Source organism: Suricata suricatta, chromosome 4, assembly GCF_006229205.1.
Source record: "Suricata suricatta isolate VVHF042 chromosome 4, meerkat_22Aug2017_6uvM2_HiC, whole genome shotgun sequence".
NCBI lineage: Eukaryota > Metazoa > Chordata > Mammalia > Carnivora > Herpestidae > Suricata > Suricata suricatta.
Genome location: NC_043703.1, coordinates 108,466,413 through 108,490,362, shown reverse-complemented (window position 1 = coordinate 108,490,362; position 23,950 = coordinate 108,466,413). Strand labels below are relative to the sequence as shown.

The following is a 23,950-nucleotide window of genomic DNA, read 5'->3' as shown; positions in this document are numbered from 1 at the left end:
GATCTGAAGTGGTCTCTGTGCTGTCAGAACAAAGCCCAACATTGGGCTTGAATTCTCAAACCTTGGGATTGTGACCTGAGCTGAAGTCGGATGCTCAACCGACTGAGTCACCCAGGTGCTCCCAAAGTGTTTTCTAATAAAGCCATAGCATTAATGGTAAAGTTGCTCTTATGTGCATAATATTTCTTTTTTCTTTTTTCTTTTTTTTTTCTTTTTTTTTTTTAAGGAAAATCCATGAAACATCGTTCTGCAAAAATCTGGTCAGTGTGGGATGGGGGATGGATCACTTTCATTCTGGTATCACTCAGTCTGTCAAGTGACCACACTTGTGTAGTAACAACTTTCTTGAGCAAGGGGGCTGTGGATTGGCAATTTGAAATCAGAGAAAGAATGTGAGACATGGAAGGCGCTATGACTTGACAGGACCAGCACAGCTTGGATGTATTGCCCCTTTAGATTGGGAGAAAGCTTTCTGAAAGGAGGAGGCAAAGTCTGAATCTTGAATTCATTTTTTAATGCCTTTTGCGAAATTAAAGGGCTATTTTGTGTGTTCTATTTTTGTCTCTTTTTTACTTTTTATTTTGAAGTAATTTTAGCCTTATAGGAAAATTGGAAAGATAATTCAGTAAGTTTACATATACCCTTTACTCAGCTTCCCCTAATGTAAACAGTCTATATAACCAGATTGTATTGATCAAAACCAGGAAATTAACACTGGTACAACCCTATTAACTAAACTATAGACCATATTCAAATGTAAACATTTTCCACTAGTATCCTTTTTCTATTTCCAGATCCAGTTCATAATCCCATATCCCACGTAGTTATTACATTGTCTTAACCACTTCCAGTTTGGGAGTTCCTCGGTCGTTACCTTTTTTGACTTTGGCACTTTTAGTGAGTACTGATAGTTATTTTGTGGAATGTCTGTCAATTTGGGTTGCTCTGATGTTTTCTGATAACTAGATTGAGGTCATACCATTTTTGGCAGTATACCATGGAAAAAAGTGATGTGTCCTTGGTGCATCATAATCAAGGCATGAATGATCTCAAAATATCTTAATATGGATCATGTTATCCTTGATCAGTTGGTTAAAATGGAGTCTGTCAGGTTTTCCCCACTATGAAGTTTCTGTTTTCACCTGTGTAATTAATAAATGTCTTGGGGTAGATATTTTGAGACCATTGTTGTTGCTTTTTTTAAAAAATGCATGTAACCTGGTCAGTGTTTCAAGAAAAAGAAGGACTAGAGAAACCCAGAAATATCTAGGAGTAATTTAACTGTCCAAAATAATTATTATAAATACTCTTTTTGGAAGAGCCCATAACCTACATAAGATTAATATGGTTTACTCCTAGAGATTAAAAAGATGACCATGGACTTATTGTTGCATTTTTAGTGGTTGGGAAAAATCCACTTTATTTTTTCCAGGTTTAAGTTTTACTGAAGGGACATTTAAATTCAGCTTTAAACAATTCATTGAATTACCGAGAAATTTAAAATGGCTAGTCAATATTGTAGTTTATTTCCATGTTAGGACAGTAGAATTTATGTAAGTTCTGTTTAATATTTTATAGTAGGAGGAGTTGAGGGATTTTCTTGTGTGTTGTTTAGTTTTCATTGTAGTTCTCTCCTGTACCCACCACCCACATGTACTTTTTTTTTTTTTTTAAATTTATTTTTGAGAGACAGAGACCGCATGAGCAGGGGAGGGTCAGAGAGGGAGATACAGAATCCGAAGCAGATATAGATCCGAATCTGACAGCTAGCTCAGAGCCGATGCGGGGCTCAAACCCACAAACTGTGAGATCATGACCTGAGCTAAAGCTGGATGCCTAACCGACTGAGCCACCCAGGTGCCCCCGACATGTACTTTTAAACTCAGTTATTTCAGGGGCGCCTGGGTGGCTCAGTCGGTTAAGCATCTGGCTTTAGCTCAGGTCATGATCTCATGATTGTATGTTTGAGCCCCACATCGGGCTCTGTGCTGACAGCTAGCTCAGCCTGGATTCTGTGTCTCCCTCTCTCTCTGACCCTCCCCTGCACATGCCCTGTCTGTGTGTCTCAAAATTAAATAAAAAAAATTTTTTTAACTCATTTATTTCAGCAGTTCCAGAGAACTAGCTAGAATTTGAGTTGTAACCTTAGGTTTCTTATCTGTATAATAAGGGTTGTAATAGTTCCTGCCTCATAAAGTTGTTCTGAGGAGTAAATCAGTTAATACAAGTAAAGTGCTTAGGACAGTGCCTGGCACAGAGACAGAACCCAGTAAGTGTTAGCCACTATGAAAAGTAAAAGGTAGCATAAGCATGAGTTGACTGCCAGTGTTGGGTGCTTACTTCAGAAAATGATAGAATTTTCCATGAATATACTTTTATCCGATGTTTTTGTTCCAAATAGCTATCAAATCCCACTGTATTTGCTACTTTCTGCAGACTTTTGTTCAGACTTTAGTGGTTAAACCTAGGGGAATTTCTAGTCTTGCTTTCTGAGAAGCATATTACCATTTTAGGAACATTGGTAATCTGAAAGGGTCACATACAGGCCAAGTATGGGCAGGGACAGTACAAATGTTTGAGGCCTTAGTTGTGTCTTTTTAAAATACATTTCTAGAGGCACATGGGTGGCTCAGCCGGTTAAGCATCCAGCTTCAGCTCCGGTCATGATCTCAAGGTTTGTTTGTTCGAGCCCCTCATTCGGCTCTGTGCTGACAGCTCAGAGCCTGGAGTCTACTTCAGATTTTGTGTCTCCCTCTGTCACTCCCCTGCTCCCACTCCCTCTCTCTTTCTCTGTGTCTCTCTCAAAAATAAATAAAACATTAAAAAAATTTTTTTAAGTAATACATTTCTAGGTGTAGGGGATCAAGTGATCGTTGAGGTCGGCCAATCAGAAATACTGCCCTGCGGGTTTTTTTTTTTTGCTTGTCCCTTTTTAGGGAGTACCTGAAGGCGTTCGCCCATAAGCTATCTTGACTCACTTCAAATACATGTTTTTCTTCCTGATGGTACCAGGAATTTGCCTAAGTGTAATACCCTGCTTTTCACCTGAGGTTCCTCTCTCCCTTTCCATTTTTTAAACAACCATACAAAGTCCATTTCATTTTCTGAAGTGTTTATTGTTGATTGCTGCCAGGAAACAGGATTGGCAAATACAGTGAGCAGTAAGGAAGTGACAAAGTTTCAAACAGTCTCAAAAAACACTAGTCATGGTTGCATAGTTGTTACTAGTCTATACTGGAGTGTTGTTTAGTTTATCTTACCCAGCTATCCTTCCTAGTTTCTCTCCTAAATGGTCCCATGATAGGGCCTTCTATTATGTAAGAGTTAGCCACCAACCCCCAATCTTGGGTGGGATTTGATTGGTGGTATCAGAAAACCCAGACTACTTAACTTATAGGAGCTACAGTTCTCCATTTATAAAATGGGGATAAATGAGTATATAGTTGTGATAGATAGAAATTAAATGAGTTAATGTATGTTAAATTAAGATAATGGGTTTCAGTTTTAGCTTTACCAGATATTACCTGTTTGACCTTGAACCCAGTCAGTGGCCTTTCTGACTGACACACTCAGTTCCCTTATCTGGAAAATGGAGTTAATAAGACTTTGCTCTCTAATTCACAGGGCTATTGTGAGGGTCAAGTAAAATAATCTTATGTGAAAGCACCTAGCTAATTAACATTCTGTGTCCGTGCAAGTTGGCTTTAATCCAAGGTTGATTCAGATTGACACCCCTTTTGATTTAAAAAGATTTCCTCATGCTTTCCAAAGCTTGCTTTTAATTTCTCTAGATATGGGCCCCCTAGGTCAAAAAGATATTTGCTTATCTGGCCTTCACAGATTAGCCTTTCCCTATATGTCAGACTACCAAGCACTGACCAATAAAACTACTTCTGTGATCACCCCAACTTCAGTCCCTTTCCACTCTCTCAAGCAACCACTTGAGAGAGGTCGCCACAGTATTAAAATATTTTAAATGCACAGAAATATTAATAATTAATCAGCATCAAGGTAAGATGATAGTTCTTCAATTTTCACTTCCAGCCACTCTTATCGATTCTAATAAAATACTGAAACTGCAGCTACCTTCTAAGCCATTGCCTTCACTAACACAAGGCTTAGTAATAACCCTCTAAGACATCAATATGATGATGTAAGAAAGCAAATATTTATTAAATGTCTTATTATGTGCCAAGCACTGTGTCAAAAAATAGGGGAAATCCACCTCCTAAAAACAAATTGTCATCCTCAATTTGAGATTAGAACAGTGGTTCTCATAGGGTGAAAGGTGGGAAGGAGAGTAAGCTATGGGGGTGGGGGTCAGGGGGAAGGTGGGACATTTTTGATCATTTCAACTAGGAATGCTACTGGCATCTAGAGGGTGTAAAGGCCGGGTATTACAGAACCTCCTGCCGTGGATAGGCCAGCCACCCCACAATGTCAAAATATCAGTAGTGCCAAGGTTGAGAAACCCTAGTTTAGAGTTGCAAATACTGTCTGTGGGAAAGATGTTAACTGCTTTCCCATCAGGATGAAAATGATGTTGTCCCTATAGGTAGTAGAGTATCAACATGTCATTTGGCTGTCCTAACAGGGAAGACTTGGGTGTTCACACATGAGGTGCCCTGTGTCTTTGGAAGGAGAACATGGACTCTAGTTCCTCTGTTGCTATATTAAAAGCTAAAAGTCACTGACAAGCAGTAGTAACCTCATACTCCATTGTTTCTCCTTTCCTTCCTTTTACGGAATAATGCTGCTTATTAATCCTGCTGATTGTAAAAAGAAGGAAGAAGATGATTAGATTTTCACTCTTATCAAGAAACTGCTTTAAATTCACCTCCCTTCAATCATCAGTTTAATTGATTTCGTAAAATGGCTCCTTCACAAATATACGAAAACAGTTCTGTTTGAGTCATCCTTTTGAAATCAACCATAGGGGAACTCTAGTGTAGATGAGAATCTGTTTATCAGAGATAATATATGTAATCTACATTCTATTTTTTCACTATAAAGAAGCACTTCACGTAAAACATTTTCCTTTTATTTTTCCTCAGCATCCCTTTATGCCTGCTCACTTCCCCACCATAATAGAAGTGTGCAAAAGATGATGTAAATATCTACCTAAGATTGGTTTTGTTCTTTCCTTAGTGGTTTTGCTTTTTATTTTTCAGGGCAGGGATTTTGTATTCGTGTTTAGTAGGTAGTAAGCAAAAGGCTCTGTGCAGTGTAAATGATAAAGGAAAAAATGTGTAATGCTGAGAGAGCAATCTGAAAAAAGATTGATTTCCCAGTTTTCCTTCTTAAATGAAACTGACAATTATTTAGAATAGTCATTCCTTGGGAAGAGTTGATATTAAAACAATTGTACTACACTGGCCTTTAAAAACCAAATTAGAATGTTTTATTAGTCTAAGTAATGAGACTATTTCTAAGAAATGTATATTTTATGGCTCTTTTTTTTTTTTCTTTTTAATTTTTTTCTCCGCCTATACAGAAAATAACACTGGTGCCCCTGGGTGTCTCAGCTGGTTAAGCATCTGACACTTGGTTTCTGCTCAGGTCATGATCAGCCCCATGTTAGTCTCTTTGCTGCCACTGTAGAGCTTGCTTGGGATTCTCTCTCTCTCTCTCTCTCTCTCTCTCTCTCTCTCTCCCTCCCTCCCTCCCTCCCTCCCTCTCCCCCCGCTCCCCTTTCTACCTCTCTCCCTCTCTCCTTCTCTCTGGCCCTCTCCTGCTCATGCTTTGTCTCTCTCTCAAAATAAATAAACTTTAAAAAAAGGGGGGGGCCTGGGTGGCTCAGTCGGTTAAGCGTCCAACTTCGGCTCAGGTCATGATCTCATGGTTCGTGGGTTTGAGCCCCGCGTCAGGCTCTGTGCTGACAGCTAGCTCAGCCTGGAGCCTGTCTTCAGATCCTATGACTCCTTCTCTCTCTGACCCTTCCCTGCTCATGCTGTCTCTTTCAAAAATAAATAAAAACATTTTTAAAAATTAAAAAAAAAGAAAGAAAGAGAACACTATTCTAGACTAGGTTTCTTTAAAAAAATTTGCTTAAGTTGGGAAGGTCCCTGCTAATGAAAACGTGTTTTACTTTTTAAGGATCAAGCAGAGCTTTAAAATAATAGGTATTATATATAGAAAATAGCCTTATTATTTTGGCAAGATTTTTTTCTGTCATTTTTTTTCCAGTCTTAGAATTAAGGGCATTATTTAATGTTATTTTTGTTAGATCATCACATTGGCATAGAAGTGAACATATGTGGTAGGACCAGCTAACTTATTTGAATATCAACAGGTAGAGCCAGTAATTGAGTCCTTAGAATTTATACATACACTCATTTCATATTCTCAAGTGACTAAATTCAGGAATTAATTTTGAAGAATTCTGTATCTTATTTCAATTTTAAATACAGAGAATATATAAAGAGAGTGAGTGTAAGAGCACTATCCAGCAACTGGGTTTTGTTAAGGATTTTGAACCATTGTGAAAATCAGGACTCTTCAGAACATATAAAGATTCTAGCAACTTTTTTCCAACAGTCACCTATCACCATGTTTTAGAATTGCAATTGAAGGTTCCTGGTGAAGTAGCTACCATGGCATATGTTATTCATAGTTTAAGAATGCCAGTTTAATGTAGTATTGATGATATGCCACTTGAATTTAAGAAAACTTTTATGTTGGGTCATTTAAGTGTATAAACAATACTACTATAGTGTTTTATTATAGGTTTTAGATACAGAAATAGAAGCCAAGGTTGAGTGTGTTCCTGTGATTGAAACTTTGATATCACTGATTAAATATCCCCAAATCAGGCCTTCTAATGTATCTATGCAGAGTAAGAATAAGTATAATTGGAAATCTGTTGTTTTTCTTGGCTACTTAGGCCCAGGGCTCCAGGAAGTATAGAATGGTGTTTATATGCTAGCCCTACTCTAGTTACTTGTCAAAACTAAAAATTGTTCCTTTTGCTGTAGAGGCAGTGGGGCCACATCTACAGTCCTATATGTACATTATTTGTAAATTCTTATGTTAGAAGCAGATGGTCTCATATTTTTTTACAGCTCCAAAATTCTCTTCATTCTACTTTAGTCCCATCATTTTTAGAGATGAGGAAACATTGCTTTGTTCAAAGAGAGGTAGAACTAGAACATGGGCTAATATTTGCTAGCCATGTTATATGCTAGTGTCAGCCAAATATGGGCATTCATTTATATCACTTTCAGATTTCAGGTTTGTATACTTACTAATACTATTTAGTACCATTTAAATTGACTTACCTCTTTAAAGTTTTTTTAAAAGGAAGGTTTTTTACTACTATAAATGGAAATTATCACTTCCTAAAAATACAAAGTAACTCTAAATAGGAGTCCAAATCAAGACAAAGCTATGTTATTAAAATTTAATTTAAACCTTAAATTTATATTCTTCTTATTAAGTTTTTAATTTTTGTTGTTCTTGGAGAGAAATGTATTAAAGCAGTGTTTTCATATTTGATGGCAGTACCTTAATTGTCTGAGAAGAAGGGTATAGTTAAGGCTTCTAATTAAGCTTTGCTTAGTGTTTTGTAATGGGATGCTTCTTTATGGGGGAAATAAGAAGGTATGAATTTTTGTTCATATATTAAAGGATGATTTAATATAGTTCAGAAGATCTTTTATATGGAATCAAAATTGTTCTTTAGTTAATTTGAATTAATTTGTCTTAAAAGTCTTTTTTACACTGAAGGTTTTAGATAACTTCATACTGTTGCTTTTTCTAAATGAGGGATAAGATCTGTATAGTTTATTTTACAGAAAAAAAACATTTCTCTGTGAAGATATTCATCTGGGATTTTATAGTGTATTTGAATGTTGGAAATGTATGTTTTTTGAAACTAAGTCTTAAGCATGGGGGTGCCTGAGTGGCTCAGTTGGTTGGGTGTCCGACTCGGTTCAGGCCATGATCTCACGGTTCATGGCTTTAAACCCTGGGTCAGACTCTACATTGAAGCTCAGAGACTGGAGCCTGCTTCAGATTCTGTGTCTCACTCTTTCTCTGCCTCTCCCCTCTCTTTCTCTCTCAAAACTAAACATTAAGAAAATAATAGTTATTAAGCATGTTTTATTTCTTTAAAATAATTGTTTTTTTTAATTTACTAATAAAAATTAGTGCGTCTGAATTGCTGGTCTCAATATGTATGTAAGTTACAAGAGATAAAAGAAGGTGAAATGGCTAAGCCTTCTCCTTTTGCTTGTTCTTATTAATTGGGCTACAAATAGTCTGTGTTGTCTTCTCTCTGAAAGTGCTGCTGTAGAGGCTGTATTTAACTGTACTGTAGAAAGGCATTTTTCTTTCATCAGTGTCCTATGAAACCTGTTGGTGGAAGTAAAAACGCAGGAGACTGTCATGAGTTAGCTAGTAAGAGCTTTGTTGTGAAACCTTTATAAGAGGTCTAACAAGAAGACCATAGAAAGAATTGATATATACCTGATCCCATTAAACTATTGATGAAGTAGACATGATAGTATTACGGGTTATTGTAGCAATTTTTCTGGCTTATCAGAAGTGTTAGTGTTGTTTTCCATATGTGTGTCAAATTTATAATTTTTAATAAGGCTGTTTGTTTGTTTGTTTTCTAAGAGAAAGAGAGCACTTGCAAGCAGGAGAGAGGGGTGGGGGATAGGGAAAGAGAGAATCTTAAGCAGGTTTCGTGCTTAGCACAGCCTGACACAGGGTCTCAATCCCATGACCCTGGGATCATGACCTGAGCTGAAATCAAGAGTCAGATGATCACCTGATTGACTCACCCAGACACCCATTAATTAAGGGCATCTTTACACAATTTCCCCCAGTAGTAATATCTTGCAAAACTATAGTAAAATACCACAACCAGAATATTGACATTGGTAGAGATACAGAACATTTTCATTCACCACAGGGGTCCTTCCTATTCTTTTGTAGCCACACCCACTTCCTTTTTACTCCCACCCCCCTCCTTAACTCTTGGCAAGCATTTATCTGTTTTCCATTGTTATAATTCTGTCATTTCCAGAATATTATGTAAGTAAAATCATTTGTGTAATCCGTTGAGGTTGTCTTTTTTTACTCAGCATCATTTTCTAGAGATTCATCCACATTATTTCATATACCAGTAGTTTCCTCCTTTTCATTGCCGAGAACTATTTCACAGCATAGATGTACAACAGTTTAATCATTCACTCAGCAAAGAATATCTGGACTCTTCTCAGTTTTTGGCTATTATGAATAAGGTTGCTATAAACATTTGTGTACAGATTTTGTAACATAAGTCTTCATTTCTCTAGAATAAATGCCCAGGTGTACCATGTGTAATTGTCTTCAATATTTCCTTTACATACATTTAGAACCACACCAGAGAGTATTAATAATTTTTGCTTTAACTTTCAGACATAATGTAGAAAAGCTTATTGTATTTATCCATACTTTTACTTACCATGTTGTTTCTTCTTTTCTGGTGTTCCAAGGCTTTTTTCTTTTATCGTTTCTCTTAGAGAATTTACTCCAGCCATTCTACTAGAGCAGATCTATTGGTGACAAATGTTCCCTCACCTGAGACTGTCTTGATTTCTCCTCCATTTGTGCTGAGTATAAGATTCCAAGTTGACAGTTCTTTTAGCAAACCTGAAAAAAATGAGCTACTTTCTGATGATTTCCATAGAGTCTGATAAGAAACCCACTGTATTCTAATTGCTCTTCCTGCCCTGTAAGTAAGGTGTAATTTCTCTCTGATTGCTTTCAAGATACTTTCTTTGCCTTTAGTTTCCAGAAGTTTAATTATGATAGATCTTGGAGTGGATTTTTTCAGGTTTCTGCTGTGTGAGGTTTGTTCAGCTTCTTGAATCTGTGGTTGTGTTCCTCTTTCTAAATTTGTTAAGTTTTGGCCATTATATCTTTGACTACGTTTTTAGCTCCATTCTCTTTCTTCTCTCTTTCTGGATTCCAGTGATACAGACATTAGATCTTTTGCTGTGGTCCCACAAGTCCATAAGACTCTGCTTGCTCTTTTTTCTCTCTCTCTTTCTTTCTTTCTTTCTTTCTTTTCTTCTTCATTCTTCATTCTCCTTTTTTTTTTTCCTTTGGCTGTTTTCTCTCATTCATATTAGGTAATTTCTATCTTCCAGTTCACTGATTATTTACTATGTCCCTTCTGTTCTGCTGGTGAGCCCATCCTAAAAAATGAGCTTTTAAATCTTATTTTTTTTGTCAAGACTTTCTATTTTTTGTTTGTCCCGAATATGTTTGTGATTGCTTATTAAAACAGTTTTATCAGGGTTATTTTAAAATCTTTGTCAGGTAATTCTGACATCTCTGTCATCTCAGTTTTGTTATTTATTATCTTTTTGTATGGTCTTAAATCTTTCTGGTTCTTACTACAATCAATGGTTTTCTTTTGAAACCCAGATGTTTTGTCATTAAGTTCTCAGACTCTGGATTTTATATAAACCTACTGCTTCCACTGTCTTTTTCTGACACTGCTTTGACAAGGGCATAGGGACTGTCTCCTTATTACTGCCGGTAGACATAAAACTCCAGGTCCCCTACTCAGCCTTCATTGACACCCAAGGGAAAGAGATCCTTGTTACTGTCAGGTGAAGGTGGGAGTCCAGGCTCCCCGTGTGGCCTCCACTGACACAGCTAGAGTAGGTGTGGGGACATGTTACCAACCAGCAGGGTGGAAGTCCTGCCTCCCTACTTAGCTGTCCTCACAATCCTTTGGTTGTCAGGAGCAAGGGACTCTTCATTAAGGCCTCCTGAGGTGGCCGTCAAGGCTCCCCACTTTACTTTTGATTGTGTGGGCAATGGTAGGGCCAGTGGTTTCTGTAGTGGTTGGCTGCAGTAGAGTGACTATTGTCAAAAGTTACCTATCTTGCTGTGGCTGCCCCTTTAACTAGAGTGAACAAGCTCTGGGGGTGGCTTCTTTTTGTCTCTGTCAATTAACATTTCCAGATGCTGGATTCTTCAGCTCTAAATCTGGGATATATTAAGCAAAAAGAAAACCTGGAGAACTCAGCCTTGTGTCATTCCTTGTGCCCCAAATCCCCAGCTGGTCTACTTTCTCTCTACTTTTCAGAGTCTTCTTATATTTTACATATAATATCTAGAGTTTTTAGTTGTAGCTAGTGGAAATAAAAGAGAAATACTACTCTATCCGCCTCAAAGTGGAAATTCCAAATTTACATTTTTAAACTATTTAAACAGTTGGACCAAATATATAACAACTATAGGGGAAATGTCACACACTTTATATATAATGTGATATATTTTGCATAATATTGTGCTCATGAGGACTGCTAGAAAATAACATCCTTAATTTGGTTTTTTTTTTTTAATGTTTATTTATGAGAGAGGCAGAATGTGAGGGGGGAGGGACAGTGAGAGGGAGACAGAATCTGAAGCATGCTCCAGGCTCTGAGCTGTCAGCGAAGAGTCTTATGCGGTACTCAAACCCATGAACTCCGAGATCATGACCTGAGCCAAAGTTGGACGCTTACCCAGCTGAGCCACCCAGGCTCCCCAACATCTCTATTTTAACTGAAATGTATTGTTCACATTATTAACAAAAACTTTTTCTTTCTAGGAGATAATGCAAAAGGTGTCCAAGGCTCCTGACCAGTGAACAAAGATTTGAGAAAGACAGCCAAGCTCATGTTTTCTCCTGATCAAGAAAATCATCCATCCAAAGCACCAGTAAAATATGGTGAACTCATTGTCTTAGGGTAAGTTTTCCCCAATCTGATGAGACCTAAAATTGAATAATACATAGTAATTTTAGCATCTAAATTAAAACTACTTTTTAGAATGTATTTCCTACCTATTCCCAAAAACAATGTAAAGGTACAAGATAATATTACCTCAAAATAATGTTGATAATATTAAATCAAGAAACTCTTTAAATCATCACTTTTATGCCATCTAAGTGCTCTAATATGCATAAACTTTGCCTTACCCTCATCCCCAGAAAGCACAAAGCTTTTTAAAGATAAAATAATGTGTTTATCTAAAGTCCTATAGTCATTACATTTGTATTCCCTAGCCCATCTTTTAGAAAAGTTTGCCTCAGCTGACTTTACCAAAATCCCTTCCCTGCTTTAGGTCATTTCACATAGGTTAGCATTTATGTGTTCCTTTGTCCCCCTGAGAACATTGTTGCTTTGTGCTTATGGCCCTGTGGTTCTTATGAGAGAGTGGTAGAGGCATAATGATACGATGACTCTGAAGGCCAGGATCTCACTACGTATTTGCTTCCTAAGCATTCTCATCCATTTACATAGACACAATCTAAAGATTGAGGAACAGATGATTCTATTATTTCAGTTTATTGAGTCTAAACTTGGCATTAATCAAAGAGACACAATATTAGTCTATTAGCTAGAAATCTCAGAAACTAGAAATTGCAAAGTATACTTTCCCTTCTGTCTAGAAGACAGCTCTCTGTATATTACAACATGTTTTAGAATCAGGTCGTACAAGTTGTTGTTTAAGTGAGAATGTGTCCATTGTTTCAGATGAGAGAGTAAAAGAAACTAGGAAGATGATAGGGAGTTAATGAGCTTGACTGGAAGTCAGGAATGCTACATTCCAGTGTCTATTCCAGCATTGCTAGTTATATGTGACCTTGGGCAAGTCACTTAACCATTCTGGGCCCTTGGTTCCTCTTCAGTAAAATGACAGACAAGATCATCTAAGACCCTTTGAGACCTAAAAATCTTTTTTCTCAAAAAAAGTTTTAAGTTTAAGTTTAAAAGATTAGAAACTTAGATAGTAACTACGATGTTGTAATTTCAAATCACATAGATCTTAATGTATTAATAACAAACAGCTTTTAACTCCAAAAAATTATTCCAAGTTAAATTCTTCTACCAGGAAATTTGAGTCTTTTGAAGACTAAAATTCATGAGTCCTAAGGTATCAGATATGCCATTAATCAGCTCTTGATTATCTTGAATTAAAGAGGGAAGAAAAATATGTATAACTTAAAACTATTTATAATCCAGAAAATTTTCTTTGCGACTTGGAATGTAACCAGAATCTCATTTTGTTTAATACTCATAGACAGCTGGTCTGGGGATCATCAATTACTAGACAGGATTTGAGATACTTATAATGTGCTAATAGATGATTAATTGAGGATTGATCCTTACTGGAAGGCAAAGTAAAGCATTTAATTTAAAATTGAGTGGTTCTTAAAAGAGATGACCTACACTTTTTCCCCCCATCAGGTATAATGGATCTCTCCCAAACGGTGATAGAGGAAGAAGGAAAAGTAGATTTGCTTTGTTTAAAAGACCTAAGGCAAATGGGGTGAAGCCCAGCACTGTGCATATTGCTTGTACTCCTCAGGCTGCAAAGGTAAAAAACAAACAAACACAAGTTAAAATAAATCAGTTAACTTGGAGAAGTTGAAAGACATGTACATGTTGTTTATATTCTCTAGCATTCACTTCACATTCTGTACCAGAAGTTTCCTTTTGTTTGGATGGGAAAAGACACTTTGGAGACATAATATTTGAAGGGCTGCCATATGGAAGGCCGTCAGATTTTTTTTTTTTTAAGTGACAAACCAGGACCAGTGGGTGGAAATTAGAAGGAAACATTCCCTTTTCTTATTAAAAAAAAAAAAAAAAGCATTCATTTTTATTAAAAAACAAAATAGTAGGTTGGGGCCAGGGCTTTATCCACTATTTAGAATTATACAGCTGTCTGCCCTGAGAAGTAGTAGGGAGTTTCCACTGATACCAGAGAGGGTCTTTCCTGGGCCGGGCGAGGAATGTAGTATATAATAAGCCTACTCAGGTTCTAGAAGCATCGTTGGATGAGGTGATTTTTTTTAAACTAAGGGTCTTTATCAGAGATTCTCTGTATACTCTTATGTTTTGTTTACTCATTTTATGGCCCTTATAGTTTCTTTTCTTTTCTTTTTTTAATTTTAGAGAGCACGAGTAGGGCAGAGGGGCAGAGGTGGGGAGAGAGAGAGAACTTAAGCAGTCCCCACACTCAGAGTGGGAGCCTGATGTGGGGCTCAATCCCATGACCCTGGGATCATGACCTCGGCCGAAATCAAGAGTTAGATGCTCTACCAACTGAGACACCATCAAAGCTTTTAACATAGTGCCTTGCACAAAGACCTCAGTAATTATTAAGATGAATCAAAGCTGTAAAAGCAAATAACAAACTGTATCTGCAGTGTAACTCCTCAGTCTCCTGGCATATTTAATGCTCTTAGCTCCTTTTTCTTTCCCTACCAAAATCTCCAGAACCTGAGCCATCATTTCAGAACATGTGGGCTTTTCCTGGAGTGGTAGACAATTAGGGGGAATTTCAAATCTTTGCATTTCTGAGAATTTCTCTACTTCCAATTTTGTAACACAGACTGTATTTGATACTGTGTTGAGTGAATAAACATTACAAAGTGTTCCTCAGCTTCTGGAAGTACCTGTCTCTTGAGCTAAGCAGACCTGGAATGTGCACTAATCTTATACTATCTGAGGCATAGCTTTGTAAGCTAAATAAATGAGAGCCAGAGAAATTGGCATGTGATGACTTGTTTTAAATCATAGCTCAGGTTCTGAAGTTAATTGGATATGTTTGTGCCCAGTGTAGTGTTTAGAATAGTCCTCTTGCTTTTACGAGGCCTTCTGTATTACTTTTTGAGACCCAGTGAATGTAGAAAAGGGACAATTTCTTCTAAGTGTCTCTTTTTGCAGAGAAGGGATGTGCTAAGCAGGTAGTGAAAGAGAATGGCTAATTGATCCAACCTGAGAAACTTTATTCCAGAATCACCCCTGCAGGAGTACTCTTGCAGGTGTGCCAGTTCTTTATGCACGATTGTCCCATATATTTCAGGACATTTAATATGCTTGTCCCAACCACTAATGCCATTTAAGCTTTCAGATCACTGTGACAGCCAAAAAATGCACCTACATATTTTCAAGTGCCCTTTACACAGCTAATACTACCCCTGGTTGAGAACCACTATCATAGAGAAAATATTTATGATCCCCCTTCTAAAATACCCTATTCTGGGGCAGTCATCTAGGATATGATTAAACCCTGCTTTTCAGTCCAGTGAGAACTTGACTTGACATAGTTGTTACTCTTAATCTAAGAGTAGGTTTAATAGCTAAAAAAGCTAGGGGTTACAGTCTCAAAGTATACAAAAACTTGCATTTTCAAATCTCTGTAGCCATTAAGAATTAACTTCCAAGGTTCTGGGCAATTATTTGATTGAAAAATCATAGCTTTATGCTATATTAAAGTAATTATAGGTTTTAAAATCTGTAAAACAATTATATAATGTTTATTTTTAAAATGTTAACAACATGCATGGGAATGATCTACAGTGCACTTAATGAGGTTGGTTACCTCTGTGAAGAAAGGAGAGTGAGAAGAACATGTAAGCTATATTGGTATTATCTTTTGAATTTAATTTCTTTTAGGAAATCAGAACCAAACATGGCATTATTATGCTTTGATAGTTGGTACTCAGGTGTTTTGTTTATTCTTTTTAAATATTTGAAATTTTTAATTAGTTTAAATCTTAATTAATTTTAAAGCTATTGTTTAGGGCTTTATCTGTTACAGATTACCTATGAATTGAAACCAAGTAAAGATTTATAATGCCAAAGTTCTAAATAAGAAACGTTTTTAAATTTAGCTTCATTGCTGTGTAAAATCATTCTTTTCTGTCTTTGTATCTGTTTTCCTTTTATGCAGTCTGTTTCCACTTCCTTTGTGCAGGTTTTCCCCCTTTCTGATACTATCTTAAACTCATATACATAGAGAACGCCTGAAAACAAAACCAAAAAGTTCTTTTCAGCAATGTTTTTAGTTTGGGATAAGTCAGAAGTACAGTCGTAAGCATTATATTCATTTCCTTTGGTAACATTTAATCATTCTATGAATTTTTCCATATCTGGCCCAGCATATGGCAAATATTTGTCATCTGTAGAGTCACAGAATGGTTAAGAAAACCAGATAACTCTGCTTGTTGGTAACTTATTGTAATTCTTTGAGTTATTATAAAAATAATTTTCTTCATTATCTTGAAAAATGTTGTATTCTCTCCTTACTAAAGCAGTATTGAGTACTGTTTTCAGTTTCTACATGGGGTTTGATTTTGATTATTTTATAATTTAAAATATTTGTAAGACCCAGGTTTTACAGTGTTTTTGTACAAGGAAACTATGCTCTGACTCTGTAACATCTTCAGATTATTTTTGTACGCTCCACTCGCCCGAGAAGCTACTGTCACACCTGAGGGTTATGGAAAAGTCATTGATTTCTCCCTTAAATCTCAGGAGAAAATGTGTCAAATATGTAATACATTATTTTCCTTTTTAAAATTTGATTTGATTACCCTACCAGCTAATTTTTGCTATTAATCTTTTCTTTCTTAGGCAATAAGCAACAAGGACCAGCACAGCATATCATATACCTTATCTCGGGCCCAGACAGTGGTGGTTGAATATACTCATGACAGCAACACTGATATGTTTCAGGTATTAGGACATCTGAGTTTTTTTTCCTTAAGAAAACAAAAGAGTTAAAAATCTATTGTCGGTGACTTCCTGTGTTTCATATTAATCATTATTGTATTTTAATCATGTATTTCATTAAAATATGTTGATTTCTAAATCTCATGTATAGAAGTCAGCATAGCATGGTTAAGAAATAAGCTCTGAAATCAGAATGCCTAGTAAACATTACTTAGCCATTCTATGCCTCCGTTTCCTGCTGTGAAGTACAGATAATAGAGCTTCTCTCATGAAGACATTTAGGAGGCTTAAATGTGTTAGTACACATTAGTGGTAAACACTTAGCTATTAATAATGGTAGTTATAGTTAGTTGTTATTACCCCAAAAGAGGAACCAAGAAATATTGTGCACATATTTATGACCGTTTTTTGCCACTATTTCCCACCTTCCTCTCGAGGCAACAAAATATATGAGCAGTCTCTACTGTCCATATCATGTATGTGATCAGGCTTGTTTTTCAGCACATATTTGCTCCAAGCTGCTGATGCAGTAAAAGGTTTTTTTCTCTCATTTTTGTACCAATCCAGTGGTGATGTTTTTATAAAATTGATAGATGATAAAACAGTCAAACCCAAAGACAAACAAAATTCATGATGTCTTCTCCCTTATTTGGTTTTGTAAAGCCCTGGGTTTTTTGGAAACAGAACACAAAGTACCTGTTAATGTTGCCTTTACAATTACTGTCCCAGTGCTTTTCAGGTTTTCTATATTTTACAAGATTGAACATGGAGAGGCCTGGAGATGTCTTTAGTTATAATCAATAACAAAATACTTCTCTGAAGTCCCTTACTCTCCTTCTAATAGAATACTGAATTTTCTAGAATATTTTCTCCATAGTTAATATTAGAATATGGATATATGTTTATGTCTTTCTTGCTTTTTTTAAAAAGAAATTAAATAACACCCTTAATTAAGATGTAGGTTGGGGTCTTGATGAGGACCTAACATAAGCTTTAGGATGATTTTCCACATTTTTTTTCACTGACAGCCAATTAAAATGAATGTGCTTAATTAGCTTTTTAAACAATCAAGATGCTATCTAGATGTTTGACCCCAGACTAGAATTTTAGTTTTGGATAATACCTTAATTTACTTGTTTATCCCTTCTTTTTTGTCAATAAATGTACTGAAATCTTAATGTTACAAAGTTAGGTGGGGGCAAAATTGGGATTAAGCCAAGCATTCTGAATTATGGAACAGTGTCTTTACCATCTTAGAAGGTTCTTAAGTAAGTAGCACCATTTTTGGTTTTCTCCTTTTCTTATAGGAATGGAGAGTTTTTCCTAATATAAGTCATGATGCTCCTTCTACAAGCATTACATCTATGGAAAACCCAAATATTTCTATATTAAAAAAATAGAGATATATCAGAAACTACCCTAATAAATTAGCCAGTCTTTGAGAAATTGGTTTTATAAGCATTCTGATTCCCTGTCTTCCAAACTGAACAAGATCATTTATTATTCAATTCATTAGCTATCCAAACTCCAGCTCTGCGTTGGTGGACACTATGAAGTAAATAAAGGAGACATTACAAATTGATCATATTCATAGGCCACACTAGTAGTCTAAATGTGAGGCTTCTGATTGAATTGAAGAAGGGTGAGGGAAAGCCTCAATAGTAGTGCCTTTTTATCCAGGCCTTTTTTTTTCCTTTTAAGTCAAATTGAGTAGGATTTTGCCAGTCCAGCCAGTAGAGAGGCATTCTGACAAAAGAGATGGCAAAGTACACAGTGTGGTAGATTGACAAGTAAGCTGCTTATAGCTAGAATATACTTTTTGTGTGAATAGTAATGATATGAAATTAAGCTGGAAATGTGGGAAGCAAATTGTGAGGTCAATTCCTAATTATTATAGAAATAAGAAACTAAGAAGTTTGGATAGCCTGTAAGGGACCATTGGGGTTTTTAATATATGTGCTGCTGAAATGAGCACATGACCATTGGGGTTTTTAATGAGAGTGGGAGATAATGGCATGATAAGATCTATGTTTTTAAAATTAATAGTAGCAGTTTGAAAGAGGAAGAATTACAAAAATTTATCTTAACACACAAAAATTACATGTTGGAATCTGATCATGATCACAGAGGTTCCTTCTCTTTATAAATTCTTGAGATTTCTTCTTCCTTCTTACCTTTCTTTACCAATATTGCTTTGATGTCTTAAATTTCCTCTAAGACCCAGATCAAATATCATCAACTCTTCTGGAACAATCTCTCCTCCCAAATAATTGCCACTTCTGAATTTCTTGATTCTAAATATCAATCCACAATCTATTCCCTGGCCTACATCTTTTAGATCTAAAAGAGCCTTTATTTTTGGAAATATTTTTAGTTTCAAAAGTCAGAGACAATTTTCTTTGGATATTGTTACCTTTTGAAAAAGCAGGAAAAGAGACCTCCAATCTTACATTTGTTAACCAACCAATTAATTTCTAAAACTATCCAAAGACCTATACTTGATGATAGGACAAAAAAGCTAAAAGGATTTTATCCAAAAGTGTGTGGTTATGATGAATTCCTGAGGCTTGACTATGCAAAGATGGAAGTGTCAGCTTTGTGGAGGGTTGGTGGGTTTTTTTCAGTATCCACTTTCTTTAATTTTACATTACTTTATAACAAATAACATGAATGAACTGATCATTTTTAAATGTTTATTTTAAAACTCTGTGACACTTGTCAGTTCTGTCATCTATTCCGCTGATTTCCTTTTTTCTTTTCAACTTTCATCTTTCAAAATGAAAATTAATTTCTTTACTAGCTTGTACCTCCGAAGATGTTTTAATTTGCTGACCCACCCACCAGAACTCTTTCTTACTGGGAACCTTACCTCTCTGAAATATGGCCGAGAACCAGGAAGAAAATAAAAAGGACATCTGGCATGTAAAATAAAGGCCACATAAACCATGGACTGAAATTCCTTTTCTTTGCTCCCTCTCCTTTAAGATCTTACCAAGAACCTTTTGAAATACTGTTCTTTGAGGTTTAGTTTTTTTTATTTCTCAACCAATAGAATAATTGTGACTGGTTAGAGGAGAGCATGCTGCTAAAGACGAGTATGCGCAACAGCAAGAAAAGATAGTTGAAAGAAAAGACACAAGAATACCTATAAAGTATACATAAGACCTCAGAGCAAACCTGTGTAGACTTTTAACATTAACATAAGGATCAGCATTCTTGTATACCTTTATAGCACCTGAAGACATCACTGCATTTCAGTTTAATTTAAATGGTTTTTGTAGTTTAATGTCCTTGAGTCATCATAAAAGATTTATTTGTATGTTCCCTATATTCTGTTAAAGAAGGTAGAATAATACATGGTAAGCATATTTCCATCCAAAGGGGTTAAAATTAAAATTTGCAACCATCTAAAATCTCAGCCATTCCAAACTCTGCATTCCCTGAGGGTTTGATAACATTCTGGGTGGTAAGTTCCCACTTAATTCTTTCTATGCTCTAAATGATTATTACACCAGAACAAATTTGACAGATTAGTTTTCTAGGATATAGATGTTCTCAGAGTTAAGTATAAGTTTGAGCTTTAGAAATTCCAGAGGTTTAATGATTTCATCATATTGTACCTTTCTTGAATGGATTTTCCACTGTATTCCTTTCAGTAGTTTTATGGGTATTTCTTTTTTCCCTTAGATTGGTCGGTCAACTGAAAGTCCAATTGATTTTGTAGTAACTGACACAGTTCCTGGAAGCCAAAGTAATTCTGATACACAGTCAGTGCAAAGCACTATATCAAGGTTTGCCTGTAGAATAATATGTGAACGGAATCCCCCCTTTACAGCACGGATTTATGCTGCAGGATTTGACTCCTCAAAAAACATCTTCCTTGGGGTAAAAAAGCTTTTTTCCTAAATGATGCATTATTTTATAACCATTTCTGTTTCCAATTTACAAATAAATGGAAGTTCACTTTTCTTATTGCTACTAGGAGAAGGCTGCCAAGTGGAAGACATCGGATGGACAGATGGATGGTTTGACCACTAATGGTGTTCTTGTTATGCATCCACGCAATGGGTTCACAGAAGACTCCAAACCTGGAATATGGAGAGAAATATCCGTGTGTGGAAACGTATTCAGCCTGCGGGAAACCAGATCAGCTCAGCAGAGAGGAAAAATGGTAAGTATTGAGAGGTAGCTTCTTACGTAGGTATAGTAAACACATAGAGTGAGTTGTACTGAATGCATTACGTATTTACAGAAACTTTTTTTTTACGTTGCTTATTTTGAGAGAGAGCATGAGCAGGGGAAGGGCAGAGAGAGGGAGAGAGAGAATCACAAGTAGGCTCCATGTTGTCAGTGCAGAGCCCGACCCAGGCCTTGACCCTACAAATGGTGAGATCATGACCTGAGCTGAAATCAGGAGTCAGATGCTTATCCCACTGAGCCACCGAAGCACCCCTCTTACCTCTATGTTTTAATCATAAATTGTCTTTACCATAAGGCTGAAAAGAAATACATTCTTTCTCAATATTTTACCCTTCATTTTCAAACTTACATTTTTCATAACTACCATTAGAGTTTCTTATAGTTAGTAACAGTCATAGGAAATCTTGATTCTTGAGTAAGGAGCATGTAAGACCAAAACTTTCATGTACAAATGGAAAACACAGTGGTGAATGTGTTTTTTGTTTCCTCTAGGTGGAAATTGAAACCAATCAATTACAAGATGGCTCATTAATTGACCTCTGCGGTGCAACATTGCTGTGGCGTACTGCAGAAGGCCTTTCCCACACTCCTACAGTGAAGCATTTAGAAGCTTTAAGACAGGAAATCAATGCAGCACGACCTCAGTGCCCTGTAGGGTTCAACACACTAGCGTTTCCTAGTATGAAGAGGAAAGATGTTGTCGATGAAAAACAACCATGGGTATATCTAAACTGCGGCCATGTGCATGGCTATCATAACTGGGGAAACAAAGAAGAACGTGATGGAAAAGATCGTGAATGTCCCATGTGTAGGTCGGTTGGTCCCTATGTCCCTCTGTGGCTTGGATGTGAAGCTGGATTTTATGTGGACGCCGGCCCTCCAACCCATGCGTTCAGCCCATGCGGGCATGTGTGTTCAGAAAAGACAACTGCTTATTGGTCCCAGATCCCGCTTCCTCATGGTACTCATACCTTTCACGCAGCCTGCCCCTTTTGTGCACATCAGTTGGCTGGTGAACAAGGCTACATCAGACTTATTTTCCAAGGACCTCTAGACTAACAGACAGTTGTCCTCCAGGACTACATTATAAATTTATAAGCTAAGTGAGTTGGGTTTTCCAACCTGTTGTCCATGTCACAGTTTCTCTGCTCTGGTCATTTGCATTAAGATGAAGAATTTTTTAAAACATTTATAATAAATAGTAACAATTTCTGATCAAAAAATCTGGGAAACTCAAGAGAAAAGAATTTCTGAAAGTACCAGACTTCTGAATTCTGAGTTTTGGAAATCTATTTTGAGGATAAAAAGACATAGTCTAATTTGTTGCCTTCCTTTTAATGTTTTTGAATCACCCATCCTCAGTGTTGAAAAATTGTTTTATATAGCTGAGGGTACTGTTGGTTCAAACTATGTTAGTTTACAGTTTGTTGCAAACATTGTAAAATACAGCAACGTGTATATTAACTTTTTTCTATTTATCTTTATTATAGAAAATATCTTAGAATGTTCTTGATAGAGTAGCATGGTAACGATGGTGTCACACTCTTGGTGTGAATGGTAGTTTAGCAAGTATAGCTCAAGGATTTGCAAGCTTAGAAAGAAAGACAAGAGAGCCTCTCTCCCCCACCTTCTAAATATGGAATTTGGTAAATTAAAATACTTTGTAAAACCAAATTCATATTAGTTACTATTGTGTAGAGCTGTTTGTTTTTAACCACGTTGAATATAATCAGGAAAGTTCTTTTTCTTAATGTTTCTCTCAAGTGTAGTATATAACAAAAACTTAATGCTAAGAAACATTTTATATGCTCCTTTGAATATGCAATTTAATCTAGATTATCTATTTTTCTCCCATGATAACTAATCTGTTTTTAGTACCAGCAACATTTGGCAGGTTTATTTTTTAGATATAAACTGTGGTTCATCTGTTCACTGTTTCTAGAAAAAAACCATTCTCATGAGAAAAAGCATACATTAACAAGGAAGAGAGTGACTTGATTTGCTTTTAGAAAAAGGAATGCTTCATTAATTGATTATTCCGTATGTGGTCTTATCCAGGCATTAAGAAATCTAGAGAGAGATGAAGGGTTGGATGACAACAGTGCCCCCTTTTTGTAACCTAGCAGGCCAGCCTTAACTATGTGGGCTTTGAATTCTAAGGAGAGTTGCCACCGTGTGACTCGAGGAAATGTTTGGTTGGCAGACGAGCACAGTGACAGCTGAGTAGAGGGACATACTTGCACGGTATGTTTATTCTCTAATTCCAGTAAGTTCTTTGCTTCAAGAAGCAAAGAAACGTTTCTTCACTCCCTCCCCTTCCCTTTTTTCAGTGTACCACAAGGGACGTATAGACAGTTGCACTACATCAAATCCTTTGTGACACTTGTAGAAATCAGTACACTTTTAGATTAGACAGAATCTTTTTTTTAATCCTCTGATTTGTGTTCCTTTAGTTTGAAAGTTGTGTAATACTTAATTGACTCTAGCAAATTTTTGTATGTGGTAGTATAGCTTTAATTTATCATAACTATTACTATGCTGTTCTGCATTTTCTTTTGGTTAAAAAAAACACCTGTTGCTTAGAAGCCATGAACTATTTTTACTTTAATTCAACTTGTCAAAATTTCCTTGTTTTTAAAAATGATCATTTGGGTTCACTCAGGAAATGCATGTCAGGAAACTTGTATTATAAGTTTACTAGTTGTGATGTATCAGTAACTGCTGTTACCCCCTTTTCAAAGAAATATAATTGATTTTGAAGTTTTCCGCATAGTCACATGCTTTGTGACTATTGCAAGGAAATCAAGTCCTGTGTTGTATTTGTTCTAGTCATTTCTATTCAGGCTATATATTGTAGCTAATTTTTATTTGCAATTAATTTATTCAAACTAAGTAAATACTTTTCAAAATAGTTACTTGAATTTGTCTCTGTGAGTTCATTATTGCATAATGAGAATGGGAAACCACAAAAACTTGTGGACAAATCTACCCTCCCCCCCACTTCAAAAATACTCACTTTAAATAGATGAAGAATTTGCATTTAATGTAACACTTTAAATCACTGGTTCTCTTGGGAAAGCGTCTCTTACTTAATAATAAAGGAACTTTGTGTAGTGTTTGAATAATTGAGGCCTTAGTTATGTCCTGCTGGAGAGTTGGCTCTTTGCAAGTTGAATACTACACTGTTTAAACAGTGTCTCAGTATCCATGAAAGGTCCATGTTCTTCTCAAAGTCC

The 23,950-nt window shown here is 36.2% G+C and overlaps 1 protein-coding gene across 2 annotated transcripts in view; it reads left to right on the top strand.

Moving 5' to 3' along the window:
- Window positions 1-23,635, top strand: part of PELI1 (pellino E3 ubiquitin protein ligase 1) — a 55,564-nt gene extending 31,929 nt beyond the window's left edge. For both annotated transcript variants that reach the window (XM_029937469.1, XM_029937471.1), the window contains exons 2-7: window positions 11,597-11,735; window positions 13,239-13,368; window positions 16,416-16,517; window positions 20,202-20,399; window positions 20,497-20,685; window positions 21,207-23,635. In XM_029937469.1, the coding sequence (XP_029793329.1) occupies window positions 11,665-11,735; window positions 13,239-13,368; window positions 16,416-16,517; window positions 20,202-20,399; window positions 20,497-20,685; window positions 21,207-21,773 (1,257 nt within the window). In that variant the 5' untranslated portion in view covers window positions 11,597-11,664 and the 3' untranslated portion in view covers window positions 21,774-23,635. The remainder of the gene's footprint in view (window positions 1-11,596; window positions 11,736-13,238; window positions 13,369-16,415; window positions 16,518-20,201; window positions 20,400-20,496; window positions 20,686-21,206) is intronic.
- Window positions 23,636-23,950: the final 315 nt, after the last annotated feature.